This window comes from Thermobia domestica, chromosome 18 (genome assembly GCF_964235325.1).
Source record: "Thermobia domestica chromosome 18, izTheDome1.hap1.1, whole genome shotgun sequence".
In the NCBI taxonomy this organism is placed as follows: Eukaryota; Metazoa; Arthropoda; class Insecta; order Zygentoma; family Lepismatidae; genus Thermobia; species Thermobia domestica.
Window position 1 is genome coordinate 42190705 of NC_137471.1, and position 15990 is coordinate 42206694.

At 36.2% G+C, this 15990-nt stretch overlaps 1 protein-coding gene across 4 annotated transcripts in view; it reads left to right on the forward strand.

The window, feature by feature from the left end:
- Positions 1-15990, forward strand: part of LOC145675853 (uncharacterized) — a 224961-nt gene that overhangs the window by 5922 nt on the left and 203049 nt on the right. For all 4 annotated transcript variants that reach the window (XR_014129229.1, XM_081746616.1, XM_081746617.1 and 1 more), the window contains exon 2: positions 3906-4045. Coding sequence is in view for 3 of the 4 variants with exons in the window: in XM_081746616.1 (XP_081602742.1) it covers positions 3932-4045 (114 nt within the window). In the remaining variant the exon portion in view is untranslated. The remainder of the gene's footprint in view (positions 1-3905; positions 4046-15990) is intronic.

The following is a 15990-nucleotide window of genomic DNA, read 5'->3' on the forward strand; positions in this document are numbered from 1 at the left end:
GTGGTAGAGCGCTGGTGGCTCTGCTGTGTGGGGTCCCTTGTCTGACATACCAGCAGCAACAACCTCCGTACGTGGGGAGGCCATAGAAGTGTGTAACCTAGCCCTTTATATCGCTCATGTACCAGATTGACCTGTTCCGAATGAGAGGCGTACTCAGTGCCACATTTCCTGTTAGGCCAACTAGGCCCGTGCCTAGAGTGCAAAATTTTTGAAGGGCGCAAGATTTAAAAATTAAAAAATATTTAAATTTTTTTTCGTGTTCTTTTCTGTTGCGTGGTTACAGCTGTAGCATCTAGTGAGTGATATTTAACTGTAATAAATTTTTAATTCACTTATTGAGCATAATTTATTTAAGTTTTATTTTTAAGTTTGGGTTGAAAGGGTAGAGGAACGTGTAATTATTGGGGGCGCTGACTAGAAAAGTGCATTTAGGGGCGCCGAGCTGCTAAATGCGGTACTGCGCGTGCTCATGGGCACCTGCAGCAGGGCAAGAGAGAACAAATACCCCCCCTCCCTGCTGGCTTTTGGAAAGGGTTCAGTTCTTCGAAATACATGCGCAAACATTATATTTGCTTACTTATCCACTACAGAATTTATTGTATTTACTGTAGTTAATAAAGTTAATTAATAATAATGTTAATCAATAATGATTCTATTACATGAAGTTTTGTGTGCGTCAAGGTCCGTATAATCTTGACTTCCCTTGTGTGTCTATCTTTTATCTCCCCCATCCCTGGAAATATATACTGCGGCGTTTCTGGCCATACTACTACCGTCTTGCAGTTACAGTTGATACAATAAATTAACATCTTCCGAGTGAAGAACGATATTCTCTCCTTTTGGGAAAATGAATAAACTTCCCTTGAATGTCTACAACACATTCTACTTAGAATAATGCCGACCAGGTAATCTATTTTGTAATTCCTCTGCCATATGATTTGCCACACAGATTATTGCTTCTTGGTAGCAGATTAGCTAATTTCAGGTTTTCTAGATCTATCCACTATTACTCATAGAATTCCGTAAAATCATTTCTCTTTTGGGAAAGTTGCTTGTGCAGCCAGTTTACGATTCTAAAATGTGAGTAATTTGATACAGTGTCTTAAGATCATAACATTGCTTCAGCTCTACGGGACGGATAATATATTTTCCAGAATTTTGCCTACATGTGTAAGATTCGACGGAAGGAAAACACAGCGACGTGGTATACACATGGGAGGAGATTTCGCAAGAAAGTTTGTGGTTCTTTTTTTCTTTCTTTCTTTCTTTCTTTATCATTAAATGAAAACATTTATGTCATTTTGTAAAATAAGGCACAAGTGCGGATAGGGGAAAACGAAAGGGTGGAAAGGCCTGGAGATACAGTGCCGACGCCAGCTTTAATTTCTTGGGGGATGAGCAGGGGTAACTAGAGGGACATAAATTTTTGCTGCGTTTTTTTCTTTTCGAATTTGCCGTACCTTATAATACACGTATAGAGCAGATAGGTTGTCACGGGGCACTCGCCCCCTTGCCCCTCCTCTAGCGTCGTCTGTGCTAGAGCCTCACTTGTATGGTACCATCTCGATATTCACATAATTGTTTCAGCAAGAAGACAAATGCTGCTGCATTTTGGTGATCACCGGGTATCATGTAACGGGTACTTTTACAGCACAAGTTGAAAATATATAAAATGAAGAGAATATTCGGTAATTAGTTAGAGAATACTGCTAGTGCCTGGAAACTTAATTAAAATTGTTTCACTTCAATTCCAGGGAAGGGACATAGCCCGAACTTGAACTCCCTTGCGGACGTCCATGTGTATACATAAAACTTGAACAGTATCAATAGATAGTGTATATGTAATAGTTGGTGAAACGCGGTGTTTGAAAATCCAATGTATCATTTTGCTGGTTGGTTGATTTCGAGTTTAGTAGCGTCCCGTTTAGCACCGAGGCTACATGAACCTACATCTTAACGTGGAATTAAAGCACATGAGGTCACACCGGGAATATATTCCAGGCTTGCCGAGCAAAAGCCGTGTTTGTACAGTGACCAATTTGTAATAACCCTATATAAATGTTCTTCCTACGGATGTTCCACATATCCGGTATTACGTTACGTTTCAGTTTTACAAATTCAGCTATGCTATCAAATAAATTATTTATAAAAGTTTTTTTTATTATCTTTTATATTTTATGGTTTTTCATTTCTTTAATTCCTAGTGTATGTTATGTAATCATTTCCTAGTATTTGTTGACTATTGATCTATCTAAAATATTGCGTGTTTCATACTATGCGTGGCTTAAAAGCACTATTAGCGAACGCTGAAATGCAATGCAATACAAAAGAATGCAGTGAGTGGGTGTAGTCTTTACGGTATTGTGGATTTTCTCTATGAACGTAGGTGAACGATTCGGTCAGGTTTTGCAGTCATTAGTCCTGTATTCGAATCGCGCAGCTGAGTAATTCTAAATTAATAGTTTAGAGGAATTTTACTTCGTTTCGGTAAATGGGTGTTAGTGTAGTATCTGTAAATTAGTCGTGGTCCACGTAGCATAGTCGCGAATGCACTCACCTTTGGTGCGAGCGCTCTTGGGTTCTATTCGTGGTGGGGATGCTCGCTCGATAAAATGTAAAAGCTTTTTCAGCCCAGCCATCCTGAGTATACTTGCAGATCAATAATTGTTAATTGATATTGAACGCATACATTTTGTGGAACGCATACATTCTATTGAACGCATACACTCCTTATTATTATTATTATTTTTTAATAGGCTAGTCCTTATCCCATCTGGCTTTGGGGCTTTTTTTTTTCGTTTTATAATTTTGAATATCTTCCCTACTTCGTAATTTTTTACGAGACTGTGTTATTGTCCATATCCAGTGGCGGCGTTAGCGGGTAGGCCGGGTAGGCACGTGCGTACCCAAAAATTTTGAAAAATATATAAACGCTGAAAGATAAAGAGTAAATATATTTTCCACTATTATATTAATAGTAGAATTAATTATTTAACAAGTAGCATCAACCACTATTGTAAAAGTAATTTCCTGCTGTCATTAATCAATCAAATGTGTATATGCATTCATAAGCCAGGGAGCGAGCCTACTCAAAATTAAAATCCTAAAGCCGCCCCTGTTCATATTTATATTGTCATGTGGAAATAGACAGTGGCTCAGTGGTAGAGCGTTCACCTCCGGTGCTTGGGGTCCCTGGTTCGATCCCAGCTCGTGCTGTATGGACTTTGTTGTGATGGACAAACACCGTGCTCGTGGGTTTTCTCGGGGTTCCCACTTTCTTCATTCCACCATTTCACTCATCTCTCATCGTCACCGTCTCCTTTAGCATAACCGGCATAACCGTGGGACGTAAAACTTACTTTCAGTTCATTTTTCTTTTGACAGTCTTGGATAGTACTTGCTTTCGTCTATGTATAATCATTGAATAACTCTTATTTGTCTATATAATCGACTATCTTTAATTTTGATTGTGATATTTACTGTTGCTATTGGCACTGTTATACTTATTAATGTAAAGTAACATTATTATATATTATCAAAGTATCATTATGAGAAGAGAAGGCTATAATAAACGCGACTGTTATATATATATATATATATATATATATATATAAAATGGAGGAGAACAGAGTGCTCCGAGAAAACACTTGGACGGTGTGTTTGTCCATTTCAAAGCCTATATAAAGTAGCTAAGTTTGAAACATGCGAACCGGAGATGTAGATTTTTTTTTTTTTTTTTTTACTGATTTATCCTGATTACAATTAGGAAAACAAAATATTTAAAACGTATTGAAATGTAAGAGCTTCAAATTATGGGTTTTGTGAATTAGGTTTGATTTTCAATATATTAAAATTTATTTGAGTACTAGTAATCTACATTTTATTGTTATTATTTTTTTTCCTAGATGAATCTGTAAGGTGTTAATTCACAATGAGGTTCGTTCCGTTAAATGACAAATCTCTATTTGAACAGAAAATAAATCGCTCGTTGTATGTTTTTTACACTAAACGTGCAGAAGATCTTACCAGCATGTGGAGAGATCAGGTATGTAACTTGGTTTAATTGTTGAATATGGTCTTTATCTCCTGTGCTTGTTGTTTATTTAGTATTTATTTTTGGACTGCACTTGTTTTGAGAAAAAGAAGTTCACGTAGCTTTACGGTTGCCAACTCTCAGATCTCCCGAATTGATTTAATCTACCGCATTAAAATAAACAAATAAATAAATCAAAATAAAGCAACATACTATTTAAGTCTTTTTGTGTATTTTGAGAATTAATTGATTGCGTAATTCTTGTACATTTAGGTATGTTAAAATATTCAGATCAGCGTCCTTGCACTATCGATTGAATCTCATGGATCTTACCCTGAGAAGATATAAATGCAAGAATTTCCACTGATGGTAATACTGTGTAAAAATATGCATTTGCAATATATATATAATAAATTTCTTTTTCCAAAATCAATCTTGAAAGAAAAAATACATTTGTCATTGTAATACCGAATGTTGTAAACACTGTATATGAATCTGATCTAAAAGTGGTACTTTTAGAAAATCGAATGTTAATTTATATTCTTGAGCATATAACAATAGAAATATACTGTTGATCTGAATGACAAAATTGTTGTTTGTTGATTTTTACGTGTTAGAAGGCAATTTTATGAAGATAGACCGCAACATTTTTACTGTCTATAGGAGACTCCACTATTATCCGGCTAACAACGCATCAAATAGGGTTAATTTTATGAAAACCATCGAAGACAATCATTATTAGGAATAAGAGAACAAAGTATATGTATTTTAAAGTAAGAAAATCTCCTCCAGTGCTTTACCGGGAGGTATGGTTCCTAGTATTGAGGCTACATTACCTCTCTGCACTGCCTTGCTTATTCTTTGGATTAGGAAGCTAGTTGCCCTTTCATCACCGGACAAGTCTGTGAATCGTTTTCCTATTTCCTTTATGAAGTTTAGGCCTTCCCTTCCCCACGAGCCACCGGATTCAACTGCAACTGGTACGAATAGATATTTTTCCATAAGGTTGTTGTATTTTCTTCTTTTCTCTATCTCTTTCCGACCTGCTGCATTGCCCGCCTGGATTGAAGGAATATATATAAAATGGATGATCAGAGTTTGAACAGAATTCTTGGTTTTGTCCTGACTTAGTGACATGGCTCTTACCGACCTGGAAAAATTGGGAATTCAACTTATTCTTAAAAGAACTGTGGAAAAGTCGGGGAATTTCATGAAAATTTTAAGCACGGATGTTTATTTCTCAGAACTCATTACGCATTTCTGCTTTACCCGATTGTTTGGTAGGGGATATTTTATAAAATAAATTACACACAAACACACACACACACACACTATATATATATATATATATATATATATATATATATATATATATATATAGGGGAAGGTAGTACACAGTGGATCAGAAGGCGTTATTCATTTATTTATTGCACAAATTCACCTAGCGCATGTCAGTTATTCTGTTTTCACATTACACACTTATGAACGAAATGTCAACGACAATGGATGCTTCTCACTTGTGGTGAAGTGAAAAATCTGTTTTCCTTATGCTGAAGTAAAAAATGAAGTAATAGGAGTGAATGCTCTGACGCTGTGATTTATCTTGTAATTTAGAATATCACGGACACGGGAGGTAGGTAAGAATGTATTTGTAATATAGCATTGTTTATTTTGTTCTTCTACTTTAATAGTTCCTTGTTGTGAGAAACTGTTTGGGTTGACACCAACAAGTACACAGTGGATCACATCGGTGTGGTACACAGTGGACTGATCCCTCTGTACCTCATTGTGTTTATAGAAGTCAATGTATTTGGCATACTCGTTTAGAAACAAGACATAGTATTGGCATTTCACGGAGCTTTTAATATCATGTTACACGTTACAGATTAATGGTTTAACCACAAGGAAATATAAGCAAGGCAACATGAAAGACATTTATTTAGATGAGAGAAGCAGTGCAATTAGTGGTGGGGCAGGGATATTCTATTAGCAGCGTTGGTAAATTGAAGAACATTGCTTACACAACTTTGAGCAGATGTGTCAAAAAAATAAGAAAGTACCAGGTGACAATGTTAAAATGAAGTCAAATTATTCTGTACGACAAATATTCACTTCAGAGTTGGAGCATTTATTTCCGAAATACATAAAAATGTGCAACAAGATGTCTTAGTCTACGTTGCCGTGAGGCGTTTGGCATATGAAATTGACAAGAACAACAATATATCGATACCTGCTTAGTGGGAAAAAAGCAAAATTTCAGGTCTAGAGTGAATCGTAATAAAGATCTTAGTATTCGAAATCCCGAAGATGTGTTGGAAAGCGTCAATCTTGGACTATCAAGATTGTTGTCATTCAACAGACACAATGTTTAGGCATTCTTTAGTAATTTATGTAACTTATCTACGAAATATCCCAAATTCTGTAGCCTTTCACGTATTTTCAACTTGGACATGAACTAGAACAGATCAGACATCCAAGAAAGTAATAACAGAGGAAGAAGCCAGTGAATAAAAGGAGTTCAAATTCAGCAGCAATCTGAAGCAAAACGAATAAAATAAAGGAAATGATTTTTAGATTTCGTTTCTAAGAAGTAAGAAGATACACGAAAGTTTCGTCCACCCAAATAATCCAGATATTTCACCCACACACAATATTTGAATAGTAAGACGGCTTCCAAAACCTCTTATTGTGAAGAATAAAATATCAGCTTGCCGGTAGAGTTCCATGGAATTGATCTCCGCTAACCTTTTGAAGTTTCAAAGGATGATATTGTCGAGCTGGACATATATTTTTGTCGTCATAGTGAAACTAATAATTTGCATAATCAGATTAATTGAATTCCGTACAGAAAGTTAAATTCTCCATTTTATAACAAATTGATTATGCTATTGTGCATAACTACTAAATTTACTAATCCAAAACCAAAGATTCTCCGTACAAGATATCAATTTAATTGTCTAAAAAGTTTGTTTTATAACAGTCGTTTGTATTGTTTATTTTGGTAATCAATTTCTGAAATTAATATATGAACAAAAACACCAGAGATGCAAAAAGTGCAGCCAAGTTCGTCAGCCTCAAAAAGCGTTGAGATGAAGATGGATGAGCCAAGTTCTTGGCCACTTCATATGAAACGAACACTGGAACTTGGCGCGAGGTGTCTAACATATTCGAATACATTAAGATGTCTGTTTCTAGTTTCACGGCCGGGACTTTTCAGCCCTAAGGCTAGTGGTGACCTCCAAATCCACCACGCTCACAAACACCATCCCTAAGGCTCGTTAACATTATTTACTTTCACACTTCGTGGAGGAATATAAGTTTTCCTTGTCTGGGTTTCGAACCACCAATCTTATTGCAGTATACTGTATATGTGCCTTAGCGCCTTAGCAAAGTTGATATTCCTAAGGTTGATGGTGATCCCAAACCCACCACGCCCACCACCACTATCCCTAAGTTTCCTTAACATCATTTTCCTTGACACCTCGCGCCAAGTTCCAGTGTTCCTTTCAGATGCAGTGGCCAAGGAACTTGGCTCATCCATCTTCATCTCAACGCTTTTTGAGGCTGACGAACTTGGCTGCACTTTTTGCATCTCTGGTGTTTTTGTTCATATTTCACTTCTTTTTGTAGTTCACCATGTCAATATCGTACTGGTATATTGGGATTCTCAATTGTGGCATATTGCTAGATTTAAATTTAGAATTGTACATTTTTAAAGGAGTCATAATGTGTCACATACAACATTAGTTCCCAAGGGCTCTCCCACCGGGAATCGAACCCAAGACCCTGTACAAGAAAGGCGCACATGCTAGCCACTAGAACAGCGGGGAGGATTTATTCTATTAAATATCTATCAGAGAGTTATGTCCAAACGAGATTCCAATTCATTTACTCGAACTACAAAATCACGATCACTAACATCTCATTTTTCATTACCTAAATACGAAGAGTATCAACAGGGCCCAAAACCCTTGATGCTGAATCCTCGCTGCTACATCACTAGACATAGCTGGTGTTTCAATATACTTAGTTGTTCTCTACCTTTTCACATTGCGAAATTACGGAGTTCATTACATGACGCGCATGTTGCGCAGTTTCATACTGCCTCGGGTTTTCCTTCCAATGATATACACCTTTCAAATAGCTTGTAAACTTAATAATATTTGCCACCAACATATCCTAACTGTATATAAAACTACATTAACTGACATAAATTAAAGGGATGCTTCCGGTTGACGTGGAAAGTTGAAATGATGAAGGGGGATGAAGAATTTTCCCATGTTATTTAAATGGGTCTTTTTTTTTTCACATATAATCTCATGTTTTAGGAACTTGGAATTGGAATAAAAAATTGAAATTCGGTATGCTTGTACGTTTTTATTAGCATTACCTAAGTAAATCAGTAAAAATAAACAACTCCAACTTTAGAGTGGTTTTATGGGGAACTGAAAAATCTTTCCCATGGTACGTATTTATATGGGACACCTTTTACACCCCAAAATTATACGGCACTTCCTGTAGGGTTACAATGATTAAATTTGACATGATTGTAGTTTTTCGGAACTAACCGACAGAAAAATTGCCAAAAGTGAATATTTTTAATTTTTAGGGAGTCTAAAGGGGAGATGAAGAAATTCCCCATACTATTTAAATAGGCCTTTTTTTGGACTTATAATCTCATATTTTAGGTACTTGAAATTGGAATACAAACGTGAAATTCGATATGCTTCAACGTTTTCGTTAATATTACCTAAGTAAGTCAGTAAAAATGAAAATTTCCAAATTTAGAATGGTTTTATGGGGAACAGAAAAACCTTTTCTATGTTCTTTATATTGGACGTCTTCTACACCCAAAATGTTTAGGCACTTCCGGCAGGATTAGAATGATGAAATTTGGCACGATTGTAGCCTCCCGGGACTAACCAACAGGAGAATTGCTAAAATTTAATATTTTTAATTTTTAAGGAGTCAAAAGGGAGATGAAGAAATCACCATGTTATTGAAATAGGCGTTTTTCTGGAATACAAAATCTTATCTTTTAGATAGTTGAAATAGGAAAAGAAACTTGAAATTCGGGAATTGTAAGCTTAAGAGGTGTGAGGAAGTAAGCCGAGCAAAGGCGAGGGTGTGGGGTCGAACCCCTGGAGGGCAAATTCAGGAAATATGAAGAGCAAAGGCACGAAATTCACTGTTGATGAAAAGGCTGATACGTAAGAGATTCTCACACTGTTCACAGATAGAGACACGAAGTATCAAGAACATTTTTACATAACGACTGTGGTAACTATAATATAACTCGTGGTACCGGTAGCAATATATTTACGAAATCGGTTACATTTTGTTGCTAGTCTCACATAAATTCGAACAATTGGATTTCTCATTTCTTCGAAAACTTCATTAATTTTAAACATTCTCACATCTACATTATCTTACTTATCAAATTAATATCTATTTAATAATAATGACTGCAATAAAGGAAAAATCTTCAACGAAAAAAGACAAAATATTGGCTTTCCTTGTCTGGGTTTCCAACCACGAAATTTACGGCAGTATGTACGTGTCTTAGCCCACGTTTTTAAAAGTTAACTGAACTACTTGTTACAGGTACTAGCTTTCACTTATTTTACTCGCACACTGAGAAGTGAGAAAAAATGTATGTGGCGTACGTAAAAACGTTGGTTACATGTGTAAATCCTGTAGTTTTTGGACTTAACGTACACTAAACGTATAACTGAAAAAGTATATTTGAACGTACTTTCCGTATAAGTGTTCCGAATAAACGTACTTTCCACACGAACGAAAAGACTGTATCTAGGCGGTCAGGATCTCACATACAGATGGCCGTATGTAACATAGCTGACGTACGTAATGTACGGAAGACTGTTAGATGTCAGACATCCTGCAATGACATTGTGAAACATCTAAGCGGGAAAGAGGGCAGTATGTATGTAGCATATGGATAACGTATGTTAAGTATTGATTTCTGTAGTAAACATAAGGATCCCGTATATTTGTACACTATACCGCTGTCCGGATAACGGATTTTTCTCAGTGACCTTAGTTCATTTTTCTATTAACCTAGAACGGCACGGACACGAACACAAAAGGAGAAGGAGAGTTAAGATTCCAAAGGCTCTTCCACTGGGAATCGAACCCAGGACCCCATACACTAAAGGCGCACGTGGTAGCCAATAGACCAGCGAGGAGGGTACCAACTCGACCACTCAGACGATTGACAACATTATCACTGTGCACATGATGTGTTCAATAACGGAATCGTTCCCGATTTCTGATTGTAAGGACAGTTTTTTTGCTAATGAAAAAAATGTCCATAGCAAATTCCTCAAATTTCAATTTCAAGCCGTTACAGGGTACCTTTATGGACAGTTTCGCATCTTTATCTCATTAAGAATTACCTAATGGCTATAGACAGTTTTTGCCCATAAAAATTCCCATAGTACATTCCTTAAATTTGGAACCTTTACTTACACAGGTCATTACATAAGGTAGGTACCATTATGCAGATTTTCAATTCTCTATCTCATTTGGAAGCACCTAATCAATGATGAGTGAGTAAATGAACCGATCCCTGTTTGAGTAAGGACAGTTTTTCGCCCATAGAAATTTCCATAGCACATTCCTTAAATTTCGGATATTTTTCATATTCAAGACATTATAAGCTGCCTTCGTGTAGACATTCACATCTTCATCTCATTGGGAAGTACTTAATGGCTACGGACAATTTTTCGTCTATAAAAAATTTCCCATAGCACATTCGTCACATTTCGGACTTTTTCCATACTCAGGTCATTATAAGATACCTTTATGCAAAGTTTCACGACTTATCTCATTGGAAATACAAAATCAATGTGATGAGCGAGTGAGTGAACCGATTTCTGCTTGAATAAGGACAGTTTTCACCCATAAAAAATTTTCTTTAGTAGCTACATTACTTAAATTTCAGACCTTTTCCATACTCAAGTCATTATAAGGTACCAATATACAGACTTTTACGTCAATATTTTATAAACAAGTACTTAATCAATGTGACGAGTGAATGAATGAACCGATATCTGCTTGGCTAAAAATAGTTTTTCACCCATAAAAAAAATCCATTGCACATTCCTCACATTTAAGACTTTTTTCACACTTAAGTCATTATCAGGTACCTTTATGCAGAGTTTCACGTCTCTATCCCATTGGAAACTAGCAAATCAATGTGATGAGTGAATGAATGAACCTATTTCTACTTTGCTAAGGACAGTTTACATCCATGAAAAATTTCCCATAGCACATTCCTCACATTACGGTTCTTTTTCAAACTCAAGCCATTATAAAGTATCTTTATGCACAGCTTCATGTCATTATCTTATTGGGAACTAACAAATCAATGTGATGAGTGACTGAATGAACCGTGCTTTGCTAAGGACAGTTTTTCGCCCATGAAAAATTTCCAATAGCACATTCCTCACATTTCGGATTTTTTTTTCACACTTAAGCCATTAAAAGGTACCTTTCTGAAGAACTTCACTTTTATATCTTATTGAGAAGTACCTAATCAGTTTGATGAGTGAGAGGACGAACCTATTTATGTTTCGCTAAGAACAGTTTCTCGCCCATAAAAAATTCCCATAGCGCATAATCACATTTCGGACTTTTTCTGTACTCGAGTCATTTATAGGGTGCTTCTGTGCAAAGTTTCACGTTTCTATCTCATTGGGAAGTATCTAATCAATTTAATGAGGGAGAGAATGAACCGATTTGTGTTTGACTAAGGACAGTTTTTCGCCTATAAATAACTCCCATAACACATTCCTCACATTTCGGACTTTTTCCATATTCAAGTCATTATAATGTAACTTTATACAGTTTCACGTCTCTATCCCATTCGGAAGTACCTAACAAACTTGATGACTGAGTGAGTAAAAACGATTTCTTACTTAGCTAAGGACAGTTTTTTTGGCCATAAAAATTTCCCATAGCACATTCCTTAGATTTAGGACTTTTTCCATACTCGTCCTATAAGATACCTTTATGCAAAGTTTCACGTTTCTATCTCATTGGGAAGTACCTAATTAATTTGATGAGTGAGTGAAACGATTTCTTGCTTGGTTAAGGACAGTTTTTTGCCTATAAAAACTTTCCCATTGTGAATTCCTTAAATTTCGGACTTTTTCCATACTCAGGTCGTTATAGGGTATCTTTATGCAAAGTTTTACGTTTCTATCTCATTGGGAAGTACCTAATCAATTTGATGAGTGAGTGAGTGAATCAATTTCTTGCTTGGCTAAGGACATTTTTTTGCCTGTAAAAACTTTACCATAGCACATTCCTCAAATTTCGGACTTTTTCCATACTCAAGTCATTATAAGGTACCTTTCTGCAGAGTTTCACGTCTCTGTCTCATTGGAAAGTACCTAATCAATTTGATGAGTGAGTGAGTGAAACGATTTTTTCCTACCTAAGGACAGTTTTTTGCCCATAAAAAATTTCCCACAGAACATTACTCAGATTTCGGACTTTTTCCATACTCAAGTTATTGTGCGGTATGTTTATGCCAAGTTTCATGTTTCTATCTCATTGGGAAGTACCTAATCAATTTGATGAGTGAGTGAGTAAAACGATTTTTTTCTTGGCTGAGGACAGTTTTTTGCCCATAAAAGATTTTCCGTAGCACATTCCTCAGATTTTGGAATTTTTCCATACTCAGGTCATTATAAGGTATCTTTCTGCAGAGTTTCACGTCTCTGTCTCATTGGAAGGTACCTAATCAATTTGATGAGTGAGTGAGTGAAACGATTTTTTTCCTGGCTAAGGACAGTTTTTCCCCATAAAAGATTTCCCATAGGACATTCCTCAGATTTCGGACTTTTTCCATACTCAAGTTATTGTGCGGTATGTTTATGCAAAGTTTCAAGTTTCTATCTCATTGGGAAGTACCTAATCAATTTGATGAGTGAGTGAGTGAAACGATTTTTTTCCTACCTAAGGACAGTTTTTTGCCCATAAAAAATTTCCCACAGAACATTACTCAGATTTCGGACTTTTTCCATACTCAAGTTATTGTGCGGTATGTTTATGCAAAGTTTCAAGTTTCTATCTCATTGGGAAGTACCTAATCAATTTGATGAGTGAGTGAGTGAGTGAAACGATTTTTTTCTTGGCTGAGAACAGTTTTTTGCCCATAAAAGATTTTCCGTAGCACATTCCTCAGATTTCGGAACTTTTCCATACTCAGGTCATTATAAGGTATCTTTCTGCAGAGTTTCACGTCTCTGTCTCATTGGGAAGTACCTAATCAATTTGATGAGTGAGTGAGTGAAACGATTTTTTTCCTACCTAAGGACAGTTTTTTGCGCATAAAAGATTTCCCATAGAACATTATTCAGATTTCGGACTTTTTCCATACTCAAGTCGTTATAGGGTACCTTTATGCAAAGTTTCACGTTTCTATCTCATTGGGAAGTACCTAATCAATTTGATGAGTGAGTGAGTGAATCGATTTCTTGCTTGGCTAAGGACAGTTTTTTGCGCATAAAAGATTTCCCATAGAACATTATTCAGATTAAGGACTTTTTCCATACTCAAGTCGTTATAGGGTACCTTTATGCAAAGTTTCACGTCTCTGTCTCATTGGGAAGTACCTAATCAATTTGATGAGTGAGTGAGTGAAACGATTTTTTTCCTGGCTAAGGACAGTTTTTTGCCCATCAAAAATATCCCATAGCACATTCCTCATATTTCGGACTTTTTCCGTACTCAGGTCGTTATAGGGTACCTTTATACAAAGTTTCACGTTTCTATCTCATTGGGAAGTACCTAATCAAGTTGATGCGTGAGTGAGTAAAACGATTTTTTTTCCTAGCTAAGGACAGTTTTTGCCCGTAAATGATTTCCCATAGCACATTCCTCATATTTCGGACTTTTTCCGTACTCAGGTCGTTATAGGGTACCTTTATGCAAAGTTTCACGTTTCTATCTCATTGGGAAGTAGGCCTACCTAATCAATTTGATGCGTGAGTGAGTGAAACGATTTTTTTCCTACCTAAGGACAGTTTTTTGCCCATAAAAGATTTCCCATAGCACATTCTTCATATTTCGGACTTTTTCCATACTCGAGTTGTTATAGGGTACCTTTATGCAAAGTTTCACGTCTCTGTCTCATTGGAAAGCACCTAATCAATTTGATGAGTGAGTCAGTGAGTCTGAAAACTGCATATTTTGGGGGTCCAGTACTCAAATATGGTTGAAGGTAGGAATGTGAGATTTGGCATATGAGTACATCTGTGGGATATCTCCTTACATTCTAAATTTCATGTTTCTACCTTTAATAAAATCGTTTTTACAAAGCCTCGAAATCGGCGATTTTACCCAAAACTCTTGTTCGTGTATAATATGCTTACGGCAGTGCAGGCCAGTTTTCATTTTCTTTTCGGAACTTGGCTGCCATGCACTGCCGTGCATGTTGACTATGCTATTAAGATGCTTGTAATACTTCGATTCTAACTATTATTTAGGATTTTAAAATTTATTTTGTATTGTGAGTAATAAAGATTTTGACAATAATGCTTACAATTTTATGTAGATTTGGAGATTTTCAGATGATGGGCCCCTATCATACGGTTTCTATTCATTACTTTCAATACATTGTTCCTTTGATCCACTGTGTACGCATATATGATCCACTGTGTACGATGGTGGTACACAGTGAATCACTTTACAAGCATTAGCGTTAACTGTAACTGTAAAATACAGAGCAGCGCTTCATATTAATAAATTAGTTACGAATGTAGTGGAGACATGTGTATATATATAGGTTATACATGTACAGTACATGCATACTAGATAAGAAACTTCCTGGTCGGAAAAGATATAGCTATTTTTTACATTATATATTGATCGGGAAATTTGTAAAATGAAACCTTGAGAACTCGGAAATGTCAGAGGATTCGTGCTCGGTAAATAAGATTGAACCGTACCTGAGTATTACAGTATCTAATGTTCGAATGGAACTTTTCTATTTAATACATAACAACAATTGGTCTAATGATACGAACCTATGTAATTTAGATTTAATGAAAGGTGAATTACAAAGCACTATGAAGTGAGTTTGTAGATTGTGCAAGGAATTCAGGCCGCTGCTAGAGACTTAAATAAATGCAGATTTAAGTAAGCACCTCTGTACTATATACTTATATCTGTTTTGTATATGCATTAAATCTTTATGCACTTTTTGTTCATTCGTAATAGTCGTCACCTTGTAAGAAAATCTCCCTCGTTTTTAAATCATTAGGTGGTGGCATACGTGGTCAGATTAAGGTGTCCTATTAATTCTTTGGTAATTCGTCCAATCTAGGAACAATAAGCTACTATAGTGTCCTTTATTACCTGATAAAATCCAGTTTGTTGCATTTGTTTCCCTCAGGTAAACATCCAAATTGACATTGCCGTCGCTATATGACGATTGTTAAATTATTGTGTTGGCTTTTTTTTTAAATTTATATTATATTTTTAAAAATGGCGTTTCAGAGGTGGCCATTTTACAATCCGGGCCCGCGCGGCTTAGACTCGTTGTCCTCAATGAGACTTGTGAACGCGTTCACTAGTTTCATTAGCACTCACACTCTAGCCCGCTATCCACTTACAGAATTTGTTCACATGGGCTCGCGAGCTTTAATACCTCTGGAGTGTGATGGAGAAAACTTGATTTATTCAATAGGTCTGAGTTGTGTATACAGATGGCCAAGCATAGTCTACTAAAATATTCAGTATAATCCAAGATGCCATAATCTGTTAACTTCTATGTGTAGTCATCACTCTGGACATAGGTATTCCACTTTAGCAAACTTGTCTGAAGAACAACAGCTAAATTTTATCACATTCCTCGTTACAATTTTCTGAAGCCACAGAGAATCTTGACGCTACGAAAAAGAAGTGTCATAGTCACAGAAATCCAG